This window comes from Poecilia mexicana, unplaced genomic scaffold (genome assembly GCF_051168715.1).
Source record: "Poecilia mexicana isolate PSO_F unplaced genomic scaffold, ASM5116871v1 scaffold_8, whole genome shotgun sequence".
Classification (NCBI taxonomy): Eukaryota; Metazoa; Chordata; class Actinopteri; order Cyprinodontiformes; family Poeciliidae; genus Poecilia; species Poecilia mexicana.
Window position 1 is genome coordinate 12,447,318 of NW_028263377.1, and position 21,011 is coordinate 12,468,328.

General features: G+C 32.9%; 1 protein-coding gene across 1 annotated transcript; it reads left to right on the forward strand.

Annotated features, from left to right (window-relative positions):
- The first annotated feature begins 355 nt into the window (after positions 1 to 355).
- On the forward strand, positions 356 to 7,035 carry LOC106923790 (immunoglobulin heavy constant mu). The gene is made up of 7 exons (XM_088007883.1): positions 356 to 371; positions 4,314 to 4,604; positions 4,717 to 5,001; positions 5,158 to 5,454; positions 5,602 to 5,913; positions 6,351 to 6,493; positions 6,636 to 7,035. Exons 1-7 carry the CDS (start codon positions 356 to 358, stop codon positions 6,645 to 6,647), a joined length of 1,356 nt encoding a protein of 451 aa, XP_087864009.1. The 3' UTR covers positions 6,648 to 7,035.
- Positions 7,036 to 21,011: the final 13,976 nt, after the last annotated feature.

Here is a 21,011-nt window from a genome sequence, read left to right on the forward strand (position 1 = left end):
TTGGGCATGATAATTTGTTTTAATTTGAATTTTTTTTCTTCTTTCTTGCTTTTACTTTTGTCTGTTCTAAATAAATAAATAAATGAAATGAATAAATGAATTAGCGTAAAAATTAATCCTACATCAGTTCTTCTATTTGTTTTTTGTGTATCTGTTCTGCCTTCTCAAATCCCCAGTCAGTCATAGCAGGTGGCCGCATGTATTGAGCCACGTTCTGCTGGAGATTTCTTTCTGCTACAGAGGAGTTTTTCCTCTCCACTGTCGCCACATGCATGCTTAGTATGAGGGATTGCTGTAAAGTCAACAACATGATGTGGGCCATTGTCTACTGTCTCTACATACACGTCATGCAGGAATGAATCCTGCTGCAAGTAAAAGACTTAATGAAGTCTGCTCATAAAACTGTTAAAGCTAATTTGAATTATGAATTAACTGAACATGATGCATTGTTTTATAACTAGTAATTGGCATATGTGTGATTGAACTGAACTGCCTTGAGAAAGAATTTGCTGTGAATTGGCACTATAGAGCTAAAAAGAATTAAACTGAGAAATATTTTTGATATCTTTCTCGCCTTTTTGAACTTTTATGATCATTGATATATTTGAATATTACATAATAGTCTTGTCAGAAATATTAAAACAATTATCAGGAATATTGCATTGGGAGAAAAAAATATATATTATGCCTTCATTGTTAAATATCTTTTGACAGTTTTCAATTTAAAATATAAAACTTAGATTGAACACAATTTCAATGTGTTATTAGATTGTCATTTTCTTTAGAAAGTGTAGCTGTCCTATGTATGCTTGTGCATCTCTGCTTCTGTTATCGTTTAGCTGCAGGAGTTTCTACAGTTTTCTAAACATCATTTTAGACAATGTGTGTCTCTACCTCTGGGACCTCAGTTGAAACTGTCAAACCAAAACTTCCTCGAAAGAACATCTGTCAGCTTTGACATACACGGCTTGGCCAGAAAATAAATGTTTGCTTCTGCAGTGTCACAACATTTATTTCCTTCCAGAGATTCATTAATTTTTCACCCATACCTTGTATTGATGCACAAAGCCTTCTCTAGAACATCATAAAGATTCTCACTGAGGGTAAGGTCTGAACTCTGTGTTGGCCAATCCATGGGTGAAAACAGATTGGCCAAACTTAAACCAGATGAAGTTTGGTATTATCATCTGTGTCATCATTGAATAAACAGTCCATCAATAGACCTCAATGTTGCTGAATCTGGACCTGACCAAGTGCAGCAACCCCAAATCATAGTGCTGCCCACACAAGCTGCTACAGTAGACAGTAGGCATGATGGGTCCATCATCTGCCTCTCTTCTCACCCCAATGCACCCAGTGATGGGCCATCAATCTGAGAAAGTGTAAATGTGGACTCATCAGATCACATGGCCTTTCACATCACTCTGGAGTCCAATCTTTATGCTCTCTTTCAAACTGAAACCTTCTTCTCTCCTTCTTAGTTGCTTTCTCTTTTCGATGCTAAGGATTTGACCTTTCTTAAGAACTGAAATTCATAAAATACAATATTTTTCCCAAGTGCTGCCTATTTTCTTTACTTGTTACTCCCTGGATTCTATGAAGAATAATTGATTAACTTTAAAAAATATATATAGTTTGTGATCATTGACTTATTTACTCACTTTCAGCAGACTGACTGTTCAGGTGACAAATTATGAATTTAAGTTGTAAATTCAAATTTTAATTTACAACTTAAATTAAATAAAACTATCTGAATATATATAAGAATGTGTTAATGATACAAACATACAATCCCACAAATTATTTTTTAATACTATAACAATGTCTTTGCATCTTATACCTAAACTCTTATTAGAGGTGAGGCCATGACTACACTCACAATGGAAAATTTCCTTTTATTTATTTTGTAATTACAATAAAACATTATTTCAGGGACCACATATAATTCTCTGTATAATGTACTTTCTAAAAAATCCATTTATAAAATAATCAGTGAAGCTATGTTATGTTGGTTTTAATTCTTTCCATTCTTTTAATTATTCAGTCACAGTGATGCTTGTTATGATTGAGGGTTTTTGTCATAATGTTTACTGTAGTGTGGGTGGGGCCACAGTAATATGCACTCATACAAAAACCTAATGGAAAAAATGTCTTGATGGATAATATGATAAAATGGTTAAACACGTCACATTGAAATATGTAATAATTATGATATCTAGCTTTCATCACCTAATAGTTAATCTTACTCACTCTGACTTAAGTTCATATTTCACATATTGGGACTCTGTGGTTTTAAAGTTTAGTTTTATGTGAACTCTTAATTAATAGAGAATTACCAGGAAACAGGTACTCAGATGATGTGAGCGTGTCTCAGTTATTGTCATTTTAAAATATTTGAAATTTTGCTTTGTTTACTACGTCTTTTCTAGTGCTTCAGGTTTTTGTTCAAGCAGTAAATGGAGATGTAGCACTGTGATGCTTTTGACTACTGGGGTAAAGGGACTGAAGTCACAGTATCTTCAGGTAAGTCAATTTTAAATCAAATATTCCGTAATGCTGTTTCTTAAATTCATTTATTTATTTTTTTTGTCCAAATGAGGCTGCTTACTGATAGAGTTCTGTTGGTTTAATTTGCTAAAATTTATACAGATAGAACAGTTCCACAGAAAACAATGTCTGTTGTTTCAGACTAGTTAAAAACCAAATAAAGTGACATGAATTAGTACAAGTTCTTATTTTATTAGATTTTGTTTTTTATCATTTTGGAACTCTGGAAAATGTGTTTACATTGTGTTTGTGTGGAATAAATAAGAATCTGTTACATAATGTATTCAAGCAATGTTTTTGCAGTATAACAACTGCAAAACCTATGCTTTGACAATTAAGATCACATGTTACATGTCTCCTAAAGGCACTGAACAAAGAACCAATTGAATTAACCCTAAAAAGTATATATAATGAGAACATATTTGCATTGCAGTATTAAAACATCCACTTTTTACAATTTAAGGCCACATGTTTTTAGTGAAAAGCCATAGTTAAATTATTTTATATATTAAATAATACTCAGAAGAATGTTCAATTTAACATAATAATAATAATTTTATTATTAATAATACACATATTTTTATTAATAAAAAGTATTCTATATTTTGTAATTGCAATTTGTACTAAGCGATTAACACTATCCTTCTATTTATCCTTCTTTATATGTTAAAAATAATACTGAAAAACCTATCATCAAGAAAAATATACGAGGACAGTATGTATTTCATTTTTTTAATGTTAGTTTTTTTTAGGAGCAGCTTGTGTTATTTGGAAAACAATTTATAATATTAAGTTAATGATGTTTTAAAAATAAAGGCTGAAAACGTGAATCATAGAAAGTGTGTATTTTGTTGCAGTATCTCTGGCAAAATAACAAGATAAGCTGTTGAAATCGTAACTGCCACAGCTTACATTAAGATAATTTGAAATACCTATTTTTTTCGCTGTGGGGATTTTTTCTTTTTTAAGTCTTAAAATATACCAGCACCGTACATGGGGTTGTGCGGATCTTATCAATATTGTCACCAATTGAAAAAAAAAAGGCAGATCGATGTAGTGTATTGTAGTTCATTTTGAGAATATCCATTGTGTTCATCATAAGAATTTGACTGTTAAAAAAAAAGTAAAAAGTAAAAAGATTTAGCAATTAGAAATTCAAAGGTGATGCATGATCTTGTACTTTGTTGCACTTCAAACGTTCACTGTAAACATAAAGTTAAGAAATGTCTGAAAAAAGTTTCTACCTTTCAACGTCTGTGAATATAACAAAAACATTTTCATGGTTTAGTGATGTTTAATTGTCAAACAAATTTAAACTGTAGGTTACAGAGTAGGATTATGGCCACTGAAAAAAAAAATAAATTCTGAGAATTCTGATTTTAATTTCAGAATTTTGAGATTAAAGTCAGAATTTTTTTTTTCCATTGGTCGTAATCTTCTTCCTTGTGTTGTTTTACATCTTAATAGTTAAATTAAATTTCAACAGTTCACTTGAAAAAAAGAAACTTGTCAAAAGGCTAATTATTTCGTCATCATACAAATCCTTGATTTAAAAGGTAAACACTTTGACTTAATGTGATGAACTCTAAATTAAAATAGTTGTTTCAAAAATGTAGGGGTAAATATTATGTGTTGTTAAAAAAGATCTAAATTATGGTACATTAAATATAAACCTGTGTGCAGTGTTTGAATAATTACTTGCAGTTGAATTGTAGCATTGAATATTTGCTATTGTAATATGTATTTTTATTTCTGTTATTTTACAGTGGCAAATGCCTCTCCATCTCTGTTTCCACTAACTCCATGTGGTCCTGGGAGTGGAGATACAGTCACTCTCGGCTGTCTGGCCCAGGACTTCTTTCCCAAAAGTGCAACATTCCAGTGGACCAGTACCAGTAACAGTAACACTCAAGTGGATTCTCAACAGTTTATTTTTCCTCAACAAGATGTCAACAAATTCACTGGAGTCAGTGTGATCAGTGTGCCAAGATCAAAGGTTTCGTCCTACACTTGTTCTCTCACTCATCCGGCAGGAAACAAAAATGTGCCAGTGCAATGTATGTAATCCTTCCATTTCAGTACATGTTTTCTTTCATTTCCTCAAAGACATTTTCAAAAAATTGAAAATGTCTTATTCTCATGTTTGTTCTGTTCTTGTCTTGTGCTTAGATGCTTTCTCTCCTCCCAGTGTAACGTTGCTCTCAGGGTCAGACGGAGAGAAACAGGTCTTGGTCTGTTCCATTGAAAACTTTGTCCCCAAAAACGTGTCAATCAGTTGGAAGAAAAACAACAACAATGTGGATAACGTCAAAAGTTTTGAACCCATGAAAGATGGAGATGTTTATTCTGCTGCCAGCATCTTAAAAGTCGACAAAACAGAATGGGACAGTAAGGCTGTTTACACCTGTGACGTGACTCACGCAGGACAACATTACACAAAAAAGGCCTCAGAAGGTACTGTACAGTGTGTTTTATTATTATTAGAAAGTTAACTAAAAATACTGTATCTCTAATTACAAAATAATTAAGTATTTATTTTACTTATCAATAGAAAATAAATCTCAATGCCTAAACACATTTTCTTTTCTTTTTTTCCCCTGTCTCATTTAGCATCTTTAACAGTGACACTGAACCCTCCGAATCCTAAAGCAATGTTTGTCAATAAACGAGCAGAGCTAAAATGTGTAGTTACTGGACCGGATAGCAGCATCGTATCTAAAACTAAAATCCAGTGGTACATTGCTGAACAGCCAGTGACCAATAATATCAGCGAAAGCAATGATGCACAAACAAAAACCAGCACATTGATTCGACACTTTGATGATTGGAAGAAAGTTAAAACAGTGAAGTGTTCTGCCACCGGAGAAGGCATGGCACCAATTACCGAGAGTCTTAATGTCAACAGAGGTATGCCATCTAAATTTAATGGAATATCTTTTGAGAGTAATAAATGTACAAACACGAAATATATGTTTGTCATAAAAATGATAATCTTAATTTCTGTTTTTCAATTTGAAGTATGCATTTTCCATATAAACTGTAAATCTCTTTCAGGTAAGGGAACGTCCACCGTTGAAGTCCTCACCCCTTCAACCATCACAGGTGATTCTGTCACTCTGGTGTGTCTGGTCACCAGTACAGTGCTGCAAGATTACTACATCGCTTGGTCAGAAGCTTCTGGACATGATATTGGAACATACCATGATGGCCTCAACTTGCCCCCACAGAAGATCAACAGTGTTCACCAAGTTTCAAGTTTTTACACCATCAGCAAAGATAAATGGAGCAAAAACAAGTTCAGCTGCAATGTTTGGCCTGCTGGCAGTGATGAAAAAATGAAACCTCATGATGTGTCGAGTTTCTCGGGTAACTCATGTGAATGTGACTGAATAGATCAGATTAAGCATGCCGTTTTGTGCCTGCATGTTGTTTGTTCTTGTTTTTTTTAATTTTACGTTGTAAAACTATGTGCCCTGTAATGTCATTGTTCCTGCATCGATGTTTCTTTGTCGTCTTATGAGTTTAAAATTGTCCTTGTTGTTTTGTGAACAGCTTCATGACTATGCTGTCTGGTCCAAATAAATGTTGCATGGAGACTTTTGGTCTGTGTGTGAATGAATGAAAACAAGTGAAACGAATGAAAATTAATTCTCAGTCAATCTGAATGACTCGTTTTCTGACAGGCTTTTTGCTTAGTAGTGCTCAATCACTTGAATCTGATATTTCAAAAATCTTATATGAAGCAATCCAAAACTTATCCAATCACTCACAATTTTGTTTCCTCTTTTTACATTTTCCCTCAGACTCAAATGTGACAATTGCCTTAAGTTGCATAGATAATCTCTCTGAAGGAGATGACTTCAACGGCTTGTGGTCCGCCACCTCTTCCTTCGTCTTCCTCTTCATCTTCTCTCTCACCTATAACATGATTTTCATCCTGGTTCAGGTAAACATGAAGAGGTTTTCTCTGCATTTACTTCATTATGAGTAAAATGGATCCATACTCACAAGCGAGCCTTAAGAACAATTTATCTAACTGAGAATGATTTCTTTCTAATTTATTATTTTGTTTCTCCTTTTGTTTTCAGATGAAGAAATAATAAAGGTTCAGACGTGCAAAACAGAAATGAAAGACCGCAGAACATCTTCAAGAGTTGTTCAATATTTCATGTACTTTTTATAATGAACGAAATGGTTGATTTTTAGAAAATCCTTATTACTGATATTGAGAAATAAATCATCATTTTGTTTTCAATGTGTTGCATGTGTTTTTCTGGTCTTAAAAATATGTATATTTTTAATTATTCTCAGTGCTACTTCTTTCTGTAATGAGACTAATTATTTTAAAACGTAAACTTGTCTTTGCTTTCACTCAAAGACAACTTTTTTTTCTCACTTGAGTGCTTCCTTTCGTCTCATGAGATTATTCTGTCAGTTAAGGGTTTGGTGTCTCAGGGGTTTTGTAAATAAAATTATTAGAAGTTTCAATGTGTTTCTGTATTTCTGGGACCTCTGCTTAAACTGTCAAAGTTAAACTTCCTGGAAAGAACGTCTGTCATCTGTGGCTTATTTGCATTTTTTCCATTCTATTAATGGAGAGTGACTTTTTTTTTGAAAACGGAAGAAAAATTGTTATATCCGTAAAGTAAATTTGAAAATTATTGGGGGAAAAGGTAAAGTTGCAGCAAAATAATCTGAAACTGTTGAGGAAAATTACAGGCAGTAATCTGAGTTTAGAACAACAACAAAAAGTATGCCTTATCATCAATACTTGCCCCACAGGGCAAAAGAAGACCATGCATATTCTGTTCATAAATGTTTGGCATAGCAATTTAACATTTTCTCTTGAAACATGTGTTGTGTGGTTTGACCTTGAATCTGTGGTCGTACTCCGTGCAGTCAACAAAAACTCCGTAAAAAAATTAAGGACTGAGCTTCGTACTGGCTTATTAACCTTAAATAACAGAGAAGAATGTAGCATTTAATACAAAGAGCAGTAAATTTGGGACAATTAGCTGAAAATAAAAAAAACTACAATTCATAGCAAATGTCAAGAAAAGAAAATACAACATTCTTTTCTCAAGTCAAGTTATATATAGTAAGTTACAAGAACAAATAATCCCTTCAATGTTACAGTGAGAGACATGAAAAGACACAAATATAAATGTTTCTTATTTGTCTCATAGTTTTTGGGGCAGCCAGCAGCTTCAAAATATATCTTCTCTCTGCTATTTGACCAGTGCATATGAATGCTTTTATTTCCTACATGCTTCCTATTTGTTGCTATCTAAATGATGACTGCCTCAGTCCAGTCCTATCCTGCAACTTTTAAATGACTTTTAAATATTATTTTAAATAATTTCATAATAACATTTATTATAATAAAAAATAAGTATACTGTTAAACTTGAAACTATAACATTTTGATTTGCATGTTTGTTCACATTACAATTAAAATCTGACATGCCATCACATGCAGCATGCTGTGTTTGTTGAAGACTTTGTTTTTGATGTTGATGGTTATGTTCTGAACAATAAAACAAAAACCCCATCAGACAAAAAGAAAAAAAAACTGTGACCTAATAATGTACATAACACACCAGACAATAGAATTTTATGTATTGTATTTGTTCTTTTCAACCCTGGTGTCCATTCTAAGAAGTCATTAGTAGTGATATCAGATAAAGAAGTAGAGTTAAATCAATATCGAGTAGCAAACAGAAATTAAAAAAAAAAAATTAGAAGATGGTTTTAGTCAATGCAAATCTTCATGAAATGTCCTAATTTACTATTTATAATTCAGAAAATGTCACTATTGTTAACAACATAACACAAAAAAGAAAACTGATGCCTGTAGTGCAGATTTGTGGATGATTTAAAGAAAAAATATAACCAAATACATATCCAATTAAAAATAATTCCTATAATTACATTTATTCTCAGTACCTTTTATTCTTTTTGTGTCAACACAAATATCAGATAAAACTGAGTAAAATCCAAAATAGAATTGGCATTTTGCAAATGTCTAGATGTGTTTTATGTTTCATGGTATTCTTTAGAAAGCTACTCCCCGGCCCCTGAGACCACACCTGCTGAAGTGAAACTTTGTGGACACTATCACAGCTATAAATACATTTCCTTGAAGCAACATTCACATCTGCCAGTATCGGAATGTCCCCAAGCATAAAATGATTCACATAGTGTGTAAAGTTCATACTAACGCAACACCAACCACCTCTCCTGTGATCCCAACTGTATTGCACATTCAACAAAATTTCGTTACACTTTTAATCTTTTGAAGGTGACTGTACAACAGCATAGTTATTGTCATAATCTGTATTGCTTTCTATGTTCTTCAACTAACTACTCAAATGATAACAGTAGATGCTATTAGAAATGTAGTGCTCCTCTAACCAGTGGCGCAAAAAGTGGGTATGCAGCGCATGCAACGCATAGGGGCGCTGCACCAGAGGGGGCGTCAAAACCCCGTCTGGAGGGGGCGGCGCGCCGATGATGTCTTTGCATACACTTCAGCGCGCCCTTACGCTCCTTCATCTCGCGCATATAACGGGGTAAATGTAACGATTTTTACCTTTCACCTCAGGCGGGGGGGGGGTATAGTGAGCGTATGTTTTTGGGGGTTGGGGGGTGCCGATTTATGTTTTTGCATCCACCTGAATAACATGTAGTTGAGACCCTGCCTCTGACCTCAAGACTGCAGGAGGTCTGAAAAAATTGCTTACTTTGCTTGTACCGAAGCTGGCTCTGAGTTCATTCCACAGTCAAGTAGAAATATTCATTGCAAATTTTAGATGTGAGGAAAATTTGTTATATTGTTTTTTTTTTTTAGGTTTTGTTGCAGAGGGGGAAGACATGCAGCAAATGTCACCAGGCCGGGAATCAAACCTGCGACCACTGCCACAAGGACTTAAAGCCTTCATAGGTGGGTCACGCTTTGCCCCTGCGCCACCACAGAAAATTTGTTAGATCCTTTAAAAAATTTAATATGTCATTTGAGGCTTTTGAAACCCATAGTTTCTTCCTTGACATGTACAGACGTACAAAATGGCTGTTAATTAGTTATTTAAATGATTGTTGATTATTTCAAGAGATGTACAAAATGATACAATATTTGTTCCAAAGAAACATTAACAAAAACCTGTTATCCAGATAATAACTAAAGCAAAAAGGAACTAATACAGACTCTAAAAACATTTAAAAAAAAAGAAAAACAAAAAACAAAAGGTGCTCACAACATCCTGAAATTTTGTTGCAGCTCACACACTTAAGTCTGTTACAAGATTATGAAGAAATCAAGACTCAACAATATACACTGCATGTCCAATATTTTGTTTCTGCCATGCATGTGTTTTATAGGATGCAAATATGCCCTATTGTCAGCAGTGAAGGTTCCTCTAAATAATGCTAAACTCCAATTTAAAGTTATGCATTTTACTCAGATAAAGTATTTCAGCCTTGACAGTATAGAATCTCGGCTTTCAGTATAAGCTTGCTGACCTTTCAGGTCATTGTCAATTAAAGAATGATTTTCATATTGCAGACTGTTGAAGCATGTTACATGAGCGCCCTCTGCTGGTGATTTTGGCTCAGACGTGCTTTTGCTTTTTTTTCTTCTGGTGATTGATCAGAGTGGATTCAGGAACCTTAGAATCCAAGCAGAGTCAGGAGTTTATGAGTGTTTCATGTATTTTCCTTTTTTTATTGCATTGTCTCCCCAAAGTTTGTTGTTGTTGTTATTGTTTTTTTTTTGTTTGTTTTTTTTTTTTTGTCCATGGAAACTGTTTGCTGTGTTTTGAGCTTTGTGTGTTTTGACTTTTGACTAGAAAAGTGACACCATCCAGCTGTACTTTGTGGGCTCCTTTAAATTATTGTTGTTCTTTTTCCCAATTTGCAAAGTATGGGCAGCTAACTTTATTATGCTTTTGTTTGGTTTGGTTGGTTGATAGATTTTTTTTTAATCTAATTCTTTCCGAGGTAGACTCCAATATAACAATAAGTGGAGACAAAAAATTTACAAGATTATTTAACTCCTTTTGTAGTTACCAGTGTGTTTTCTGTATGTGAATTGAAGATAAGGTCTAAAATAAAATATTTGCTTGTGCTGACATCTGCAGGTCTCTCTGTGCATATCATGATAAAAATACTGTGGGATCCTGCATAATGATGACGGAAAACGACCACTTCAAAACAGTGTTGTCATTCAATCTGGGGTTGATTCACACATTCAGACTGGTGCATGTTTGTTTCTGGGATACAAAACATGTCTCATATATCAACAATACAAAAATAAAAAGAGCAAATATGCAACTGTAAAAGTATAAACTAAAAAAAACTGACCATCTAACCAAGTCCATATCCATGTATAACAATATAGCGCTAAGAAAGGCACTCAAGTAGTATAAAATTCACCACAATAACATTATGCTTTGACACAAAATTGTCAAAGCATAATGTCTTGACATGTTAAAAGACTGTGGGATGTATCTTTTTCTGAAAATTGATTAATAGCTTTGGATTATACCATTGAGCTGGATACAGTAATTCACAGTTATTGAAAATGACAAAAAAAAAAAAAAAGATTTATGTCCTAGCACAACGGTGCTTGGTGACTTAAAACTTCAGAAAAACAAAAGATGTAATACTGCAAATATTTCAAAAAGTTGGGAAAAAAAAGGGATTTGGAAGAAAAAAACAAAGAAAAGTTTTAAAGCTCATCAAAACTTTCTTATGGTGTGAACTGTATGGAGTTCACAGGAAAAGGAACAACAGTCATTGAAGTGTGCAGTATTTCATGTCATGGTTTTTGAACGGCCTTCACTCACTGTGAGTTAACAGCCACAGTACTGAATGTCAATACAAAAACCTCCATTGACTTAAGAACTGATGTATAAAACTAAACTTAATTATATAAAAATGTCAATGTAAAATTATAACAATTTTAAACGGCTTCAGGGTTTTACACACACATATATATATATATATATATATATATATATATATATATATATATATATATATATATATATATATATATATATATAATTAAAAAAAATATATAATTTTTTTTTTCTGCACTTGACACTTTTACTGAAAATGAGAGGAAAGAAACTGGGGGAAAGGTGGCTCACAAATTAAACCAACTGAGAAGAAATTATTTATGGTCTTAATAAAAAGTTCATAAAAGTAATAATATAGTTGTGAAGCAAAATAAATACTTCACAAGAGGTTTTAGTACTGTGCCACACTACACTGTATCGTAGCCACAGTAGTAAAAATAACTTTTTGACCTCTAAGAACAAAAGAACTAAAGTGCAATATGTATAAACTGACTTGAATGCACAGAACTAAATAATAAGTTATAATCCATATAGACTTATTATATCCTGCAGTGCCTTGATATTTTCTATGAACTGGCATCAAACTGATTTGAATCAAATTATATTAAAATGAAAATTAAGAGAATTGATCTGAAAATGATAAGAATCCACAGGACCTGTGTTATTGTCATTGTTCCCTGCAATAATAAAAATTGTAAGATTTTCAAAGGTCGCATTTTAAAACACTTTTTAGGACCTGAAAAGGTGAAAAACTTGTACATCAAAACTTGTATATGAAACAAAAAAAAAAATAAAAAACTTTCAAAAGGTAGACTTGCAGTCAAAAACATGACCTGGAACATAAACAAGTTTAATAATTAGATATCAAAAAAAACAAAAATATTAAAAAAAAAAAAAAAAAAAAAAAAAAAAACTCCCTTGGCACTTTATTGTCAAAAGATGAATAAAATACACATATTTAACTAAAAATAATAATGCACGTAAAAGATTGTCAAAAGTAGGCAGGCTTTTTGTATGAGTGGGAATCAGTGTGTATGGCAACTACCACAGTGTGAAACAGCAATACAAAATCCACATTTTTTATCCTTTTCTGTGGAGTTAATTTCAGTTGTACTGTATTAAGTCTTGTTCACTTGCTCTCTCCTTTCCTTAGATCATCAGTTACTCCATGTCGATCCTGAACATTTTTTCTTGCCTTTTTTTTACTTTTGTATTTCTATGATTTCATGTCTGCATAGCACTTGTTAGTTTTGATACAAATTTAAATGCTTTTACATTTACATGGAGATTCATATTCATGCAGGTTGTCTTTGACATTTATTCCCACCAAGTCCCCCAGAAATGACAAATACATAAAATTATTGGTAATGGAAACTTATAATAATTTCACAAGCAAAACTATTTGACAAAGTCAAGATTATTATTATTATTATTATTGAAATCTGAAAATAATTTAATGTAAGAAGACAAAAACAATATATATGTAGTTCCTATGTAGAAACAAAATATTAGCAATCAGTATCCGAGTCAGTATTTTTGTATGGATACGCATCACTGTGCATGGAGTGGCAACCACATTGACATATAGCCACACAAAAACCTCTGAAATCAAATAGTTGTTCAAATTGAAATTTCTTGCTCAGTTTCCAACTGGAAATATCTTACAAATACATTTGAACTGAATTTTAGAAAGTCTGGATTAAGAACATTTAAAGAATGTTCAGGAAAGATGAGTTTAATAATTTTTAAAAAATGATTCAATCTTAAAATGCTGTCTTTTGAAATATGTGTTGTGACATATCAGTGTTACAGGACAGTGGTATTTGTCTTTTTGATGATTATTGTTAGAAATATCCATCCATCCACTGTCACACTTGTCCATATAGTGTCTTTAGCTTGGAGGTGGGACACCCTGGACAGGTCACCACTCCATCACAGGGCTGGTGTGATGGAGTGGTGCTCACGCATGGGTGTGTGCACACACTCATACCTAAGGAGAAATTAGAGCAACCAATAAACCTTTCAGTCATGTTTTTGGACTGTGAGAGACAGCCTGAGTACAGGAAGCGTACCCATCCAAAGAACATGGAAAATGCATGCAAAGAGAATTGAATGTGCAGACATTCACTTTCAATTTTTTCATTTCAATTGTTCTTTTCAAATAAATATTTCAAAAGAAAAAATGGATATTTAAGTTCACTGAAGCTTGCATATAGTGTTTTTCTGAAAGTTTTTTTTTTTTTTTTTTTGATGAATTTCACATATTTTATGTGACGTTTTTAAAGTGATGTTGTAGGGAACTTTCGGAGTATAAATTTCATTGCCCAGTTTTGTATTTTATCAAGTTACCGGTAAAGTTCTCCATGTCCAGGTTCTTGAACGGCCACAAGTCACTGTGGGAGACTAGCCACAGTGACAGACAGCAGCACAAAAACCTGTTTAGAACAAATAATTTTGTATAGTAAGAATTATGATTAAAAAAAGAGCATTATGAAACTTCTGTGAATGTATAACAAATCTAAACCTCTATTAACAGTAAATATCTTAACCAACAAGGTGGGACAACTTGACACGCTTAGAACAGTATTAAACACTCACCCACTTCTTAAATCTGGTAAAAGTGTTGCAGCTTAATCAATTAACAAATTTAAAGATCATTTTAACAGTTAGATTTCATCGAATCATTCATAGGTCTGCTTAATATTTCTATAAGGTTGGATCTGTAAACTATAAAGGCTGAAGTCAACACACAGTATTAGAGCCAGAAACTAAGATGGGGTTTTTGAACAGGATTGTGTCACAGTGCATTATAACGGCCACAGTGGTGAGCTCTGTGACAAAAACCTCCAGCCACTCAAAAAAGCAGCGTGAAAACCAGCCTGTTACTGTTTCTTCCAACAACAAAAATATATGGTTACAGCTTTGATGGAGTTATAATTTGATCTTTTTCATGATTTGACCTTCTGTTCAGTTTTTAATTCATGTTTCAAACATAGAAATAGAAACTAAGGTGAATTTACAACAGCCAGTGTGAAAGAGGAGTTTTTGTTTTGGTCTGAGTCAGAGTGTACTATGACTACTACACTGATATGCTCTGTGACATTAACTATTACTGCATACAGAATACATTGGTACAATCTAATACCACCTAGACAGCATGGACTGAACTAGCAAAGGTTTTTGTATGAGCATGGACCACTGTGTATTATAGCGGCTACCACAGTGGGAAATGCCAATACAAAATCCTCTCCACAAATAGAGTTTGTGAGAGATGAAACATAATATGTCATTTAATATAACTGGATGGAAAGAAATAATAATACAGTTTTGTTATTAAAAACTTGTGATTAAAAACTTTTTGTTATATAAAAAAGAAGTTTTAAATAATAGCACAGCATAAAAAAGTACAATTGTGCAACAAAAGGTTCATGAAGTTTCATGATGACAATATATATTATCCATCCATCTATTGTTATAAAGCACATATAAAAAGCACCAGTAAGACACCTTAGTCAAAAAGTTTGATTTTCAACAATATAAATATTTCAAGTTAACTAAGGTTTTATGGTGCATGACTACTGAATGTACAAACAGGAGCACTTGAAAGGTTTTTGTATGGCCACATGTCACTGTGTGGGGTAGCGGCCACAGTGATAAATGGCAATACAAAAACCCATTTTAGGCCAAAGCTTTCAAAAAGTGCCAATCTGTCTATTTCATAAGCACAAGCATATTGTAGATAATTACACCAAATTACAATTTATAAAATCTGTCAAACATTTCAAAGTGTTTTCACCATGGCTTTGCTTTACATGAGCTTTAACTGGCAACAGAATAAAGTGATAAATAAAACTCACTCACTCACTCACTCAATAAGTCTAATCTTAGCTGATGAAAACATGAATCCATTTAGCTCAGAGGTGTGCTGCTCAAAATTTTACTGATTGTCAAACTACTCACTCAGATCCTGTTTCAACTGGTTTATTACGGAGAAAACCTTCTTCTTTCTTTGATTATTAATGTGTGAATTTCTTTGCACTTGTGGTTCACAACCATCTTTCTTACATTGTTATGTAACATACAGGAAACTTTCTTCATCACAGGGTCTTTCACGTTCATTTCCTAAACTGACGCTGTTGACTAAAAGCCAAAACCTCAAATAGCTTGGACACAAAGTATTAAATCAGGTCACAGTGCATTTTTGTTAGCTGCCATTTGGAAATGAATTAAATTAATTTAAGACATCTTTTTAAGACTGCACTATTAAACAGATAGCAATGTATGGTAGACGATTTAAGTGAAATTTTAAATGTTTTAAATATTTTAATTGTCATTTTTGCTTTAGATAGCACCTAATGTAACAATTATAATGTGTGGTTTTATGTTTGCAATAAAATGCAATATTTCTACATAGTACACAAAATCTGACTGAACTTCAGCGAGAGGTGAGGTTGCTGTAGTTGGTTTGACAATCCGAGGTCACCTAAACACTTTGCAGGAAGTATACCTGATAATAAAACATTATCAGCAGTATCATCCTAAAGTTTACAGTTTGATTTAACATATCAAATGTCAGGTACAACTAATGAGAAGCAAATCCATTTTGATTAAATTTGATCACAGTTTACACACAAATAAAACAACAGTTTTCTGTGTGCATATGTTTAGGACAACAAACCTCTCAATTTTTCTTTACATTAAAGCATAACAAGCACTTTATTTTTGATCAAAACTTAGAATAAATTTTATAACTGAATTATGAAATAAGCACAAAAAACCTAATCTTGGGCTGGGTCAGAAGTTCATAACGAAGAAAATGAGATGTAGAAAACAAGAAGTTCAGAGAGAAGTTTTTGTTCAGTGTTGAGCTACAGTGTATACAGTGGCAGCCACAGTGAAAAATCCTATAGCAAAAACCTAACGCACCCCAAAAACAAATTATTTATTTTAAACAATCAGCTGATTTCCTAGATTGGCAAATTTTTATAAAAGATCTGACACGTTATCAATAGAACTGGATTCTACACAACAATATTCTCCTAAGCCTCTCTGTTTATAATTCAGCACGACATGTTTCTTTTGAGGTTCAGATTTATTATATGCGAAGAATATCTACTCAAAGGCTTTTTTCTCCAGCTTCATAAAGTGAATTTATCCCTAAGTTATTAGATGATCCTTAGCTGAGCATCTTTCTTTTTTTTTTAAATTTTCTTAAATTATCTTTCTGCGGACCTATTTGTGTCTTTAATAAAGCTGATGATGTCATAAATCTATGAAGTGATAGGGTCATAATTGACTTGCTTCATGTTCCAGATGCAGATTGAATTCTGAATTTTTGAGGATTGCTGACATGTATTTTTTTATAAACACTCCAACCCGACCCACTTTCGCATGAAGTATTATTGAGACAGAGTAAAAGAAAAAGAAACATGTTATATGTTAAATGTCAAAACTTGGATGAGTAGCATGGACCAATGTCCCAATGTTTAGGTTTAGGATAAAACACAAAACAATTTTTGAAAAAATAAAAAGGAACAATATCCATAGACACAATGTTACAAATTGACACAATTGATCAAATGTCAGGGAAGCAAAACTGACAATGTCAAAGATTTCATAGAATAGATAATAGATTGTTTTTATATTCTGTGAATTTTCATTGAGGCAGCCCTAACAAAAGCTTGGACATTACAAACATGTCTTCTTAAATACAACATATATCTCTACAAACTTTATCCTAGTAACAGTAGAGATCAGATTATACTTCATTACTTGTAGCTCTTTGTGACCTTTGTCTGACATTTCTTCTGAATAACAACATTTTTTTACCATGCTTTGCAACCTGAAGTCCTTTTCAGATTACTGTATGCAGTGAACAGGTGGATGTTTTTGTCTGGGGTTGTGTCACAGTGCAGTATAACAGCCACAGTGATGTCCTCTATGACAAAAACCTCCTGGCAAACAGAAAGGAAGAGAAAATTAAACTTTCACTTTACAAAACATGTTTAGTTTATTCCAGCTATTAGAGCTGCAGCTCTATTAAATGTATTAAATTAATTAAATTGCTCGTTGTATGCGACATTTTCTTCTTATATATTATGTTATTTCCACAGGGTTACTTAGTCGTTGTTGTAATATTTGTTTAAAATTAATAAATTGATTACTATGCCTAAATGTGAACACCATGTACTGTCAATATAAGTCAGAGTGAAGGGAGGAGTTTTTGCATAGGACCATTTTACTGTGTACTATGGCAGCCACAGTGATTTACTCTGTGACAAAAACCTCCTACCTAAACAAAAAGAAAAAAAAAAGTATTACACAACCAGTAATTTCTACGTACAGCAGATCTTGCACTTACATTAAACTTTACAGCTTCAAACTAGATATGTTGAGGCATTTTATGCCTCAGTACAGGCCTGAAATCTATCACTCAAGGAAAACTTGGCTTTGGTTTTTAAAAATACAGAAAGAAACGCGCTTTGTGTATTTTTTGTGTGACTTTTCTGTTTTCATTTTGTAAGAATGTCTATAAAGATCTATGGAAATATTCAGAAAAAGTCAAATCACTAAATAAACTAATAAACTGAAATCAATTTGTGTCATAAGTCTTTTAACATTCCCTAATAGCATATTAGGGAATGTAATAACTTACATATTCTTGTACAGTGTTTGACCACAGTGTATACAGTAGTAGTAGATCTTAAAACATAAACTTATCCTAAGAAATAAATACTGTATTGGGTTCAATTCAATCTGCTCTTTTACAGAATTTTTTTTACTAAATCTGGTGTATGATCTATATCTGATTGTACTGGACATAGATCATACATCAGATTAGAATAATCAAATTTGAATTAGATTGACTGATATGGGCTCTTTTAATTAGCACTTTTCTTGGTTATGTAAAGACTAAATAAAAACAATAGGATTTGAATTATTAATAAATGTAAAAAAATGAATATGATTTCCATAAAACTGCCTTTGTACAATTTTGAAAAAAAAAACAAGCCTGTTAAAAATTTTATTGAATTAAATAAATACATACATATTGTTTTAATATTGGAAAACTCTTAGTGGAATCGAATTAACTTTGAAAAGTAGTAAATTAAGAGTCAATTTTCATCCCAATTTTCCCCAATTACAAATGTCAGAATTTTAGAACTCAAAATGTGACCAGTTCACCAAATGAGGCAAACTTTTTTGTATGAGTATAAATCATTGTGGAAATGGTGGCTACCACTGTGTGAAACACCAAGACAAAATCCTCTCCTTATATTTTATGGTCCACAATTAGCTACAGTTTGTGAAAAATGGAATGCAATGTCTTCAATCTACTTATGGAATATTACAGTTTTGGCTGTTTTAATTACATGTTGCCTGAAAAGAAAATCTTCTTTTCTGTCTTGTACAAAATGATTTTTGAAACATAAAATACTAAACTCATATTTGAGCTGAAGTTATGTATTGTGTTAGTTAAACAGGACAAGTCCATCTTCTTAGTCAACTCAGCAGTTAATTAAAGTTGGCCACATTTTTAATGTTTAAATATCAAACAATTAGAAATTAGTAATGAAATACAGTCAAGTTTAAATGTTAAGTATCAACACGTGTACATCATGGACTTGTGGTTGTTAACATCCTTACAGTGGGTTATTTATGTAACACTGCAGGAAATATTTCACCACAACAGGTGCTTCCACATATCACTGAGAAACAGAAGCTCTAAACTAAAATTTAAGGAGCTCTGACAGTAACACACCATGTCACTGAGGCAAATTTAAAAACAAATTTAAACAAAATTAAATTTGTTTTCAATTTTATTAAAAACAAAGCTTTAATAAAATTAAAAGCTTTGTTGTTAAACCAACAAAGTTAACACGTTTGGGAAAGTTTTTAGATCTCCTCATTATCAGTCTCCTAACAGGAAAAAATCATGAATTCAAAACACATTTCATGAAAGCATTCTCTTCATGAAATATGTTTTCCCAATTAATAAAGCTATATGACACAGCATCAATACTTGAGTTAAAGACCTGTCCAATAGCTACTTTTCAGAAAGTAGCTATTGCCAATAGCTACTTTTCATAAAGTAGCTATTACCAATAGCTACTTTTCATAAAGTAGCTATTGGAAGTGGTCAAAAGGAACTGTCTTTTGTAAACATAATCTAGTTACTGAATTGTCTTGAGGCTTCTTACTGAAATTCAAAAAATAGATATTCCAATTTAAGTAAAATGTTTGAATAAATAGTAACCCATACAACTACATGAGAACACGTATTACCTGACATACGTCACAGAATAACATTTTACGTGTTACACAAAAACCTCTACTTCAACTATAAAAAGGTTTAATGTTCCTTTAATGCTGTGATTCTGTGTTTATGTTTCGCACATAGGCAGCCATTACTTACCAAAAGTCATAACAATATGCTTTCACTGGTTTTTTTAACAACTCGTAGATAAATCTCTATTTACAAACAGTAAAACAAATAAGGAGATCAAAATAATGTATTTTGTGTGAGAACTGTTCCAAAAAGTCCAAAATACAGTAAATTAAAAGTGAAATCAGTAGTCCGTCACCTGTTTCTCCGTTACCTCAACACACATGTACAAAGTCTGCTAGCATTAGCATTAATTAATCTCCAGAGATATGTCCCACTTTCTACTGAATACTAATCAGAAACAGAAAATTGTGACTCACTAGTTGACTCTCGATTCAATAAAATGTTCAACCCTTAAAGGATAAGAATATATATCTAGCAAAATAAATTTTTACTGACCTCTGATATAGAATAGATGAGAAGCACAAGTTGAGCTTCCATTAACAGGAAGTTTATTCTTCTTCTGTGTGCCCAACCTTCTCTATGGCACCAATGTGACAGACGCCCCCTAGCGGTTATAAGTGGAACGACAACGAATGACTGAAATAACACTACAGAACTTATTATAATGAGTCATCATACAAGCAACTGTCCTGCTATTGCCTAAACAACAGCATGGAAGTTGTCTTTAGGGTGTATTCAGACCGGATAGTCCGGTAGACTCGGTTCGATTGGGGACTAAAATTGCGACATTTGTTACATTTTCAGAACTGTAGTTCGCATTCAAACTGCACTGTGTCAAACGACTAAAACTAATTGAAAAATCTGTTCCCCCCGTCGCCTGTGGGGGCGGTGCACCAAGAACTACTGAAGGAATAGACACAAAACTTCTGAAGAAGGCCAGCGAAACTTCCTTCTTCACAAAAAGTAAACAAAAACGGAGCAGTGTCAGATTTTAGCCGTTGTATAACTTCTTCATTGTTATACATTACTGGTTTGGACATCGCCTGTTAGCCGCTAATGCTAGCGACGCTCCTGCAGGCGCCGTTACGCGGTGAATCTGTCCACTAAACAAGGTTGTTCCAATGCGGGATGAGCAGGAATCACAAAGATGATCGCAGCGCCTTTATTTCTTATCTGATTTCTATAAACATGACTGAGAAAATTGCTGATGTTTGTAAGTATTCTCCCTTGATATAAATCTTTAAAAAGTTTGGTTTCTATCAAGATACAAGAGAGGACTAAGCAAATTCCTCCATCCTATTTGATGATTATGTTCAA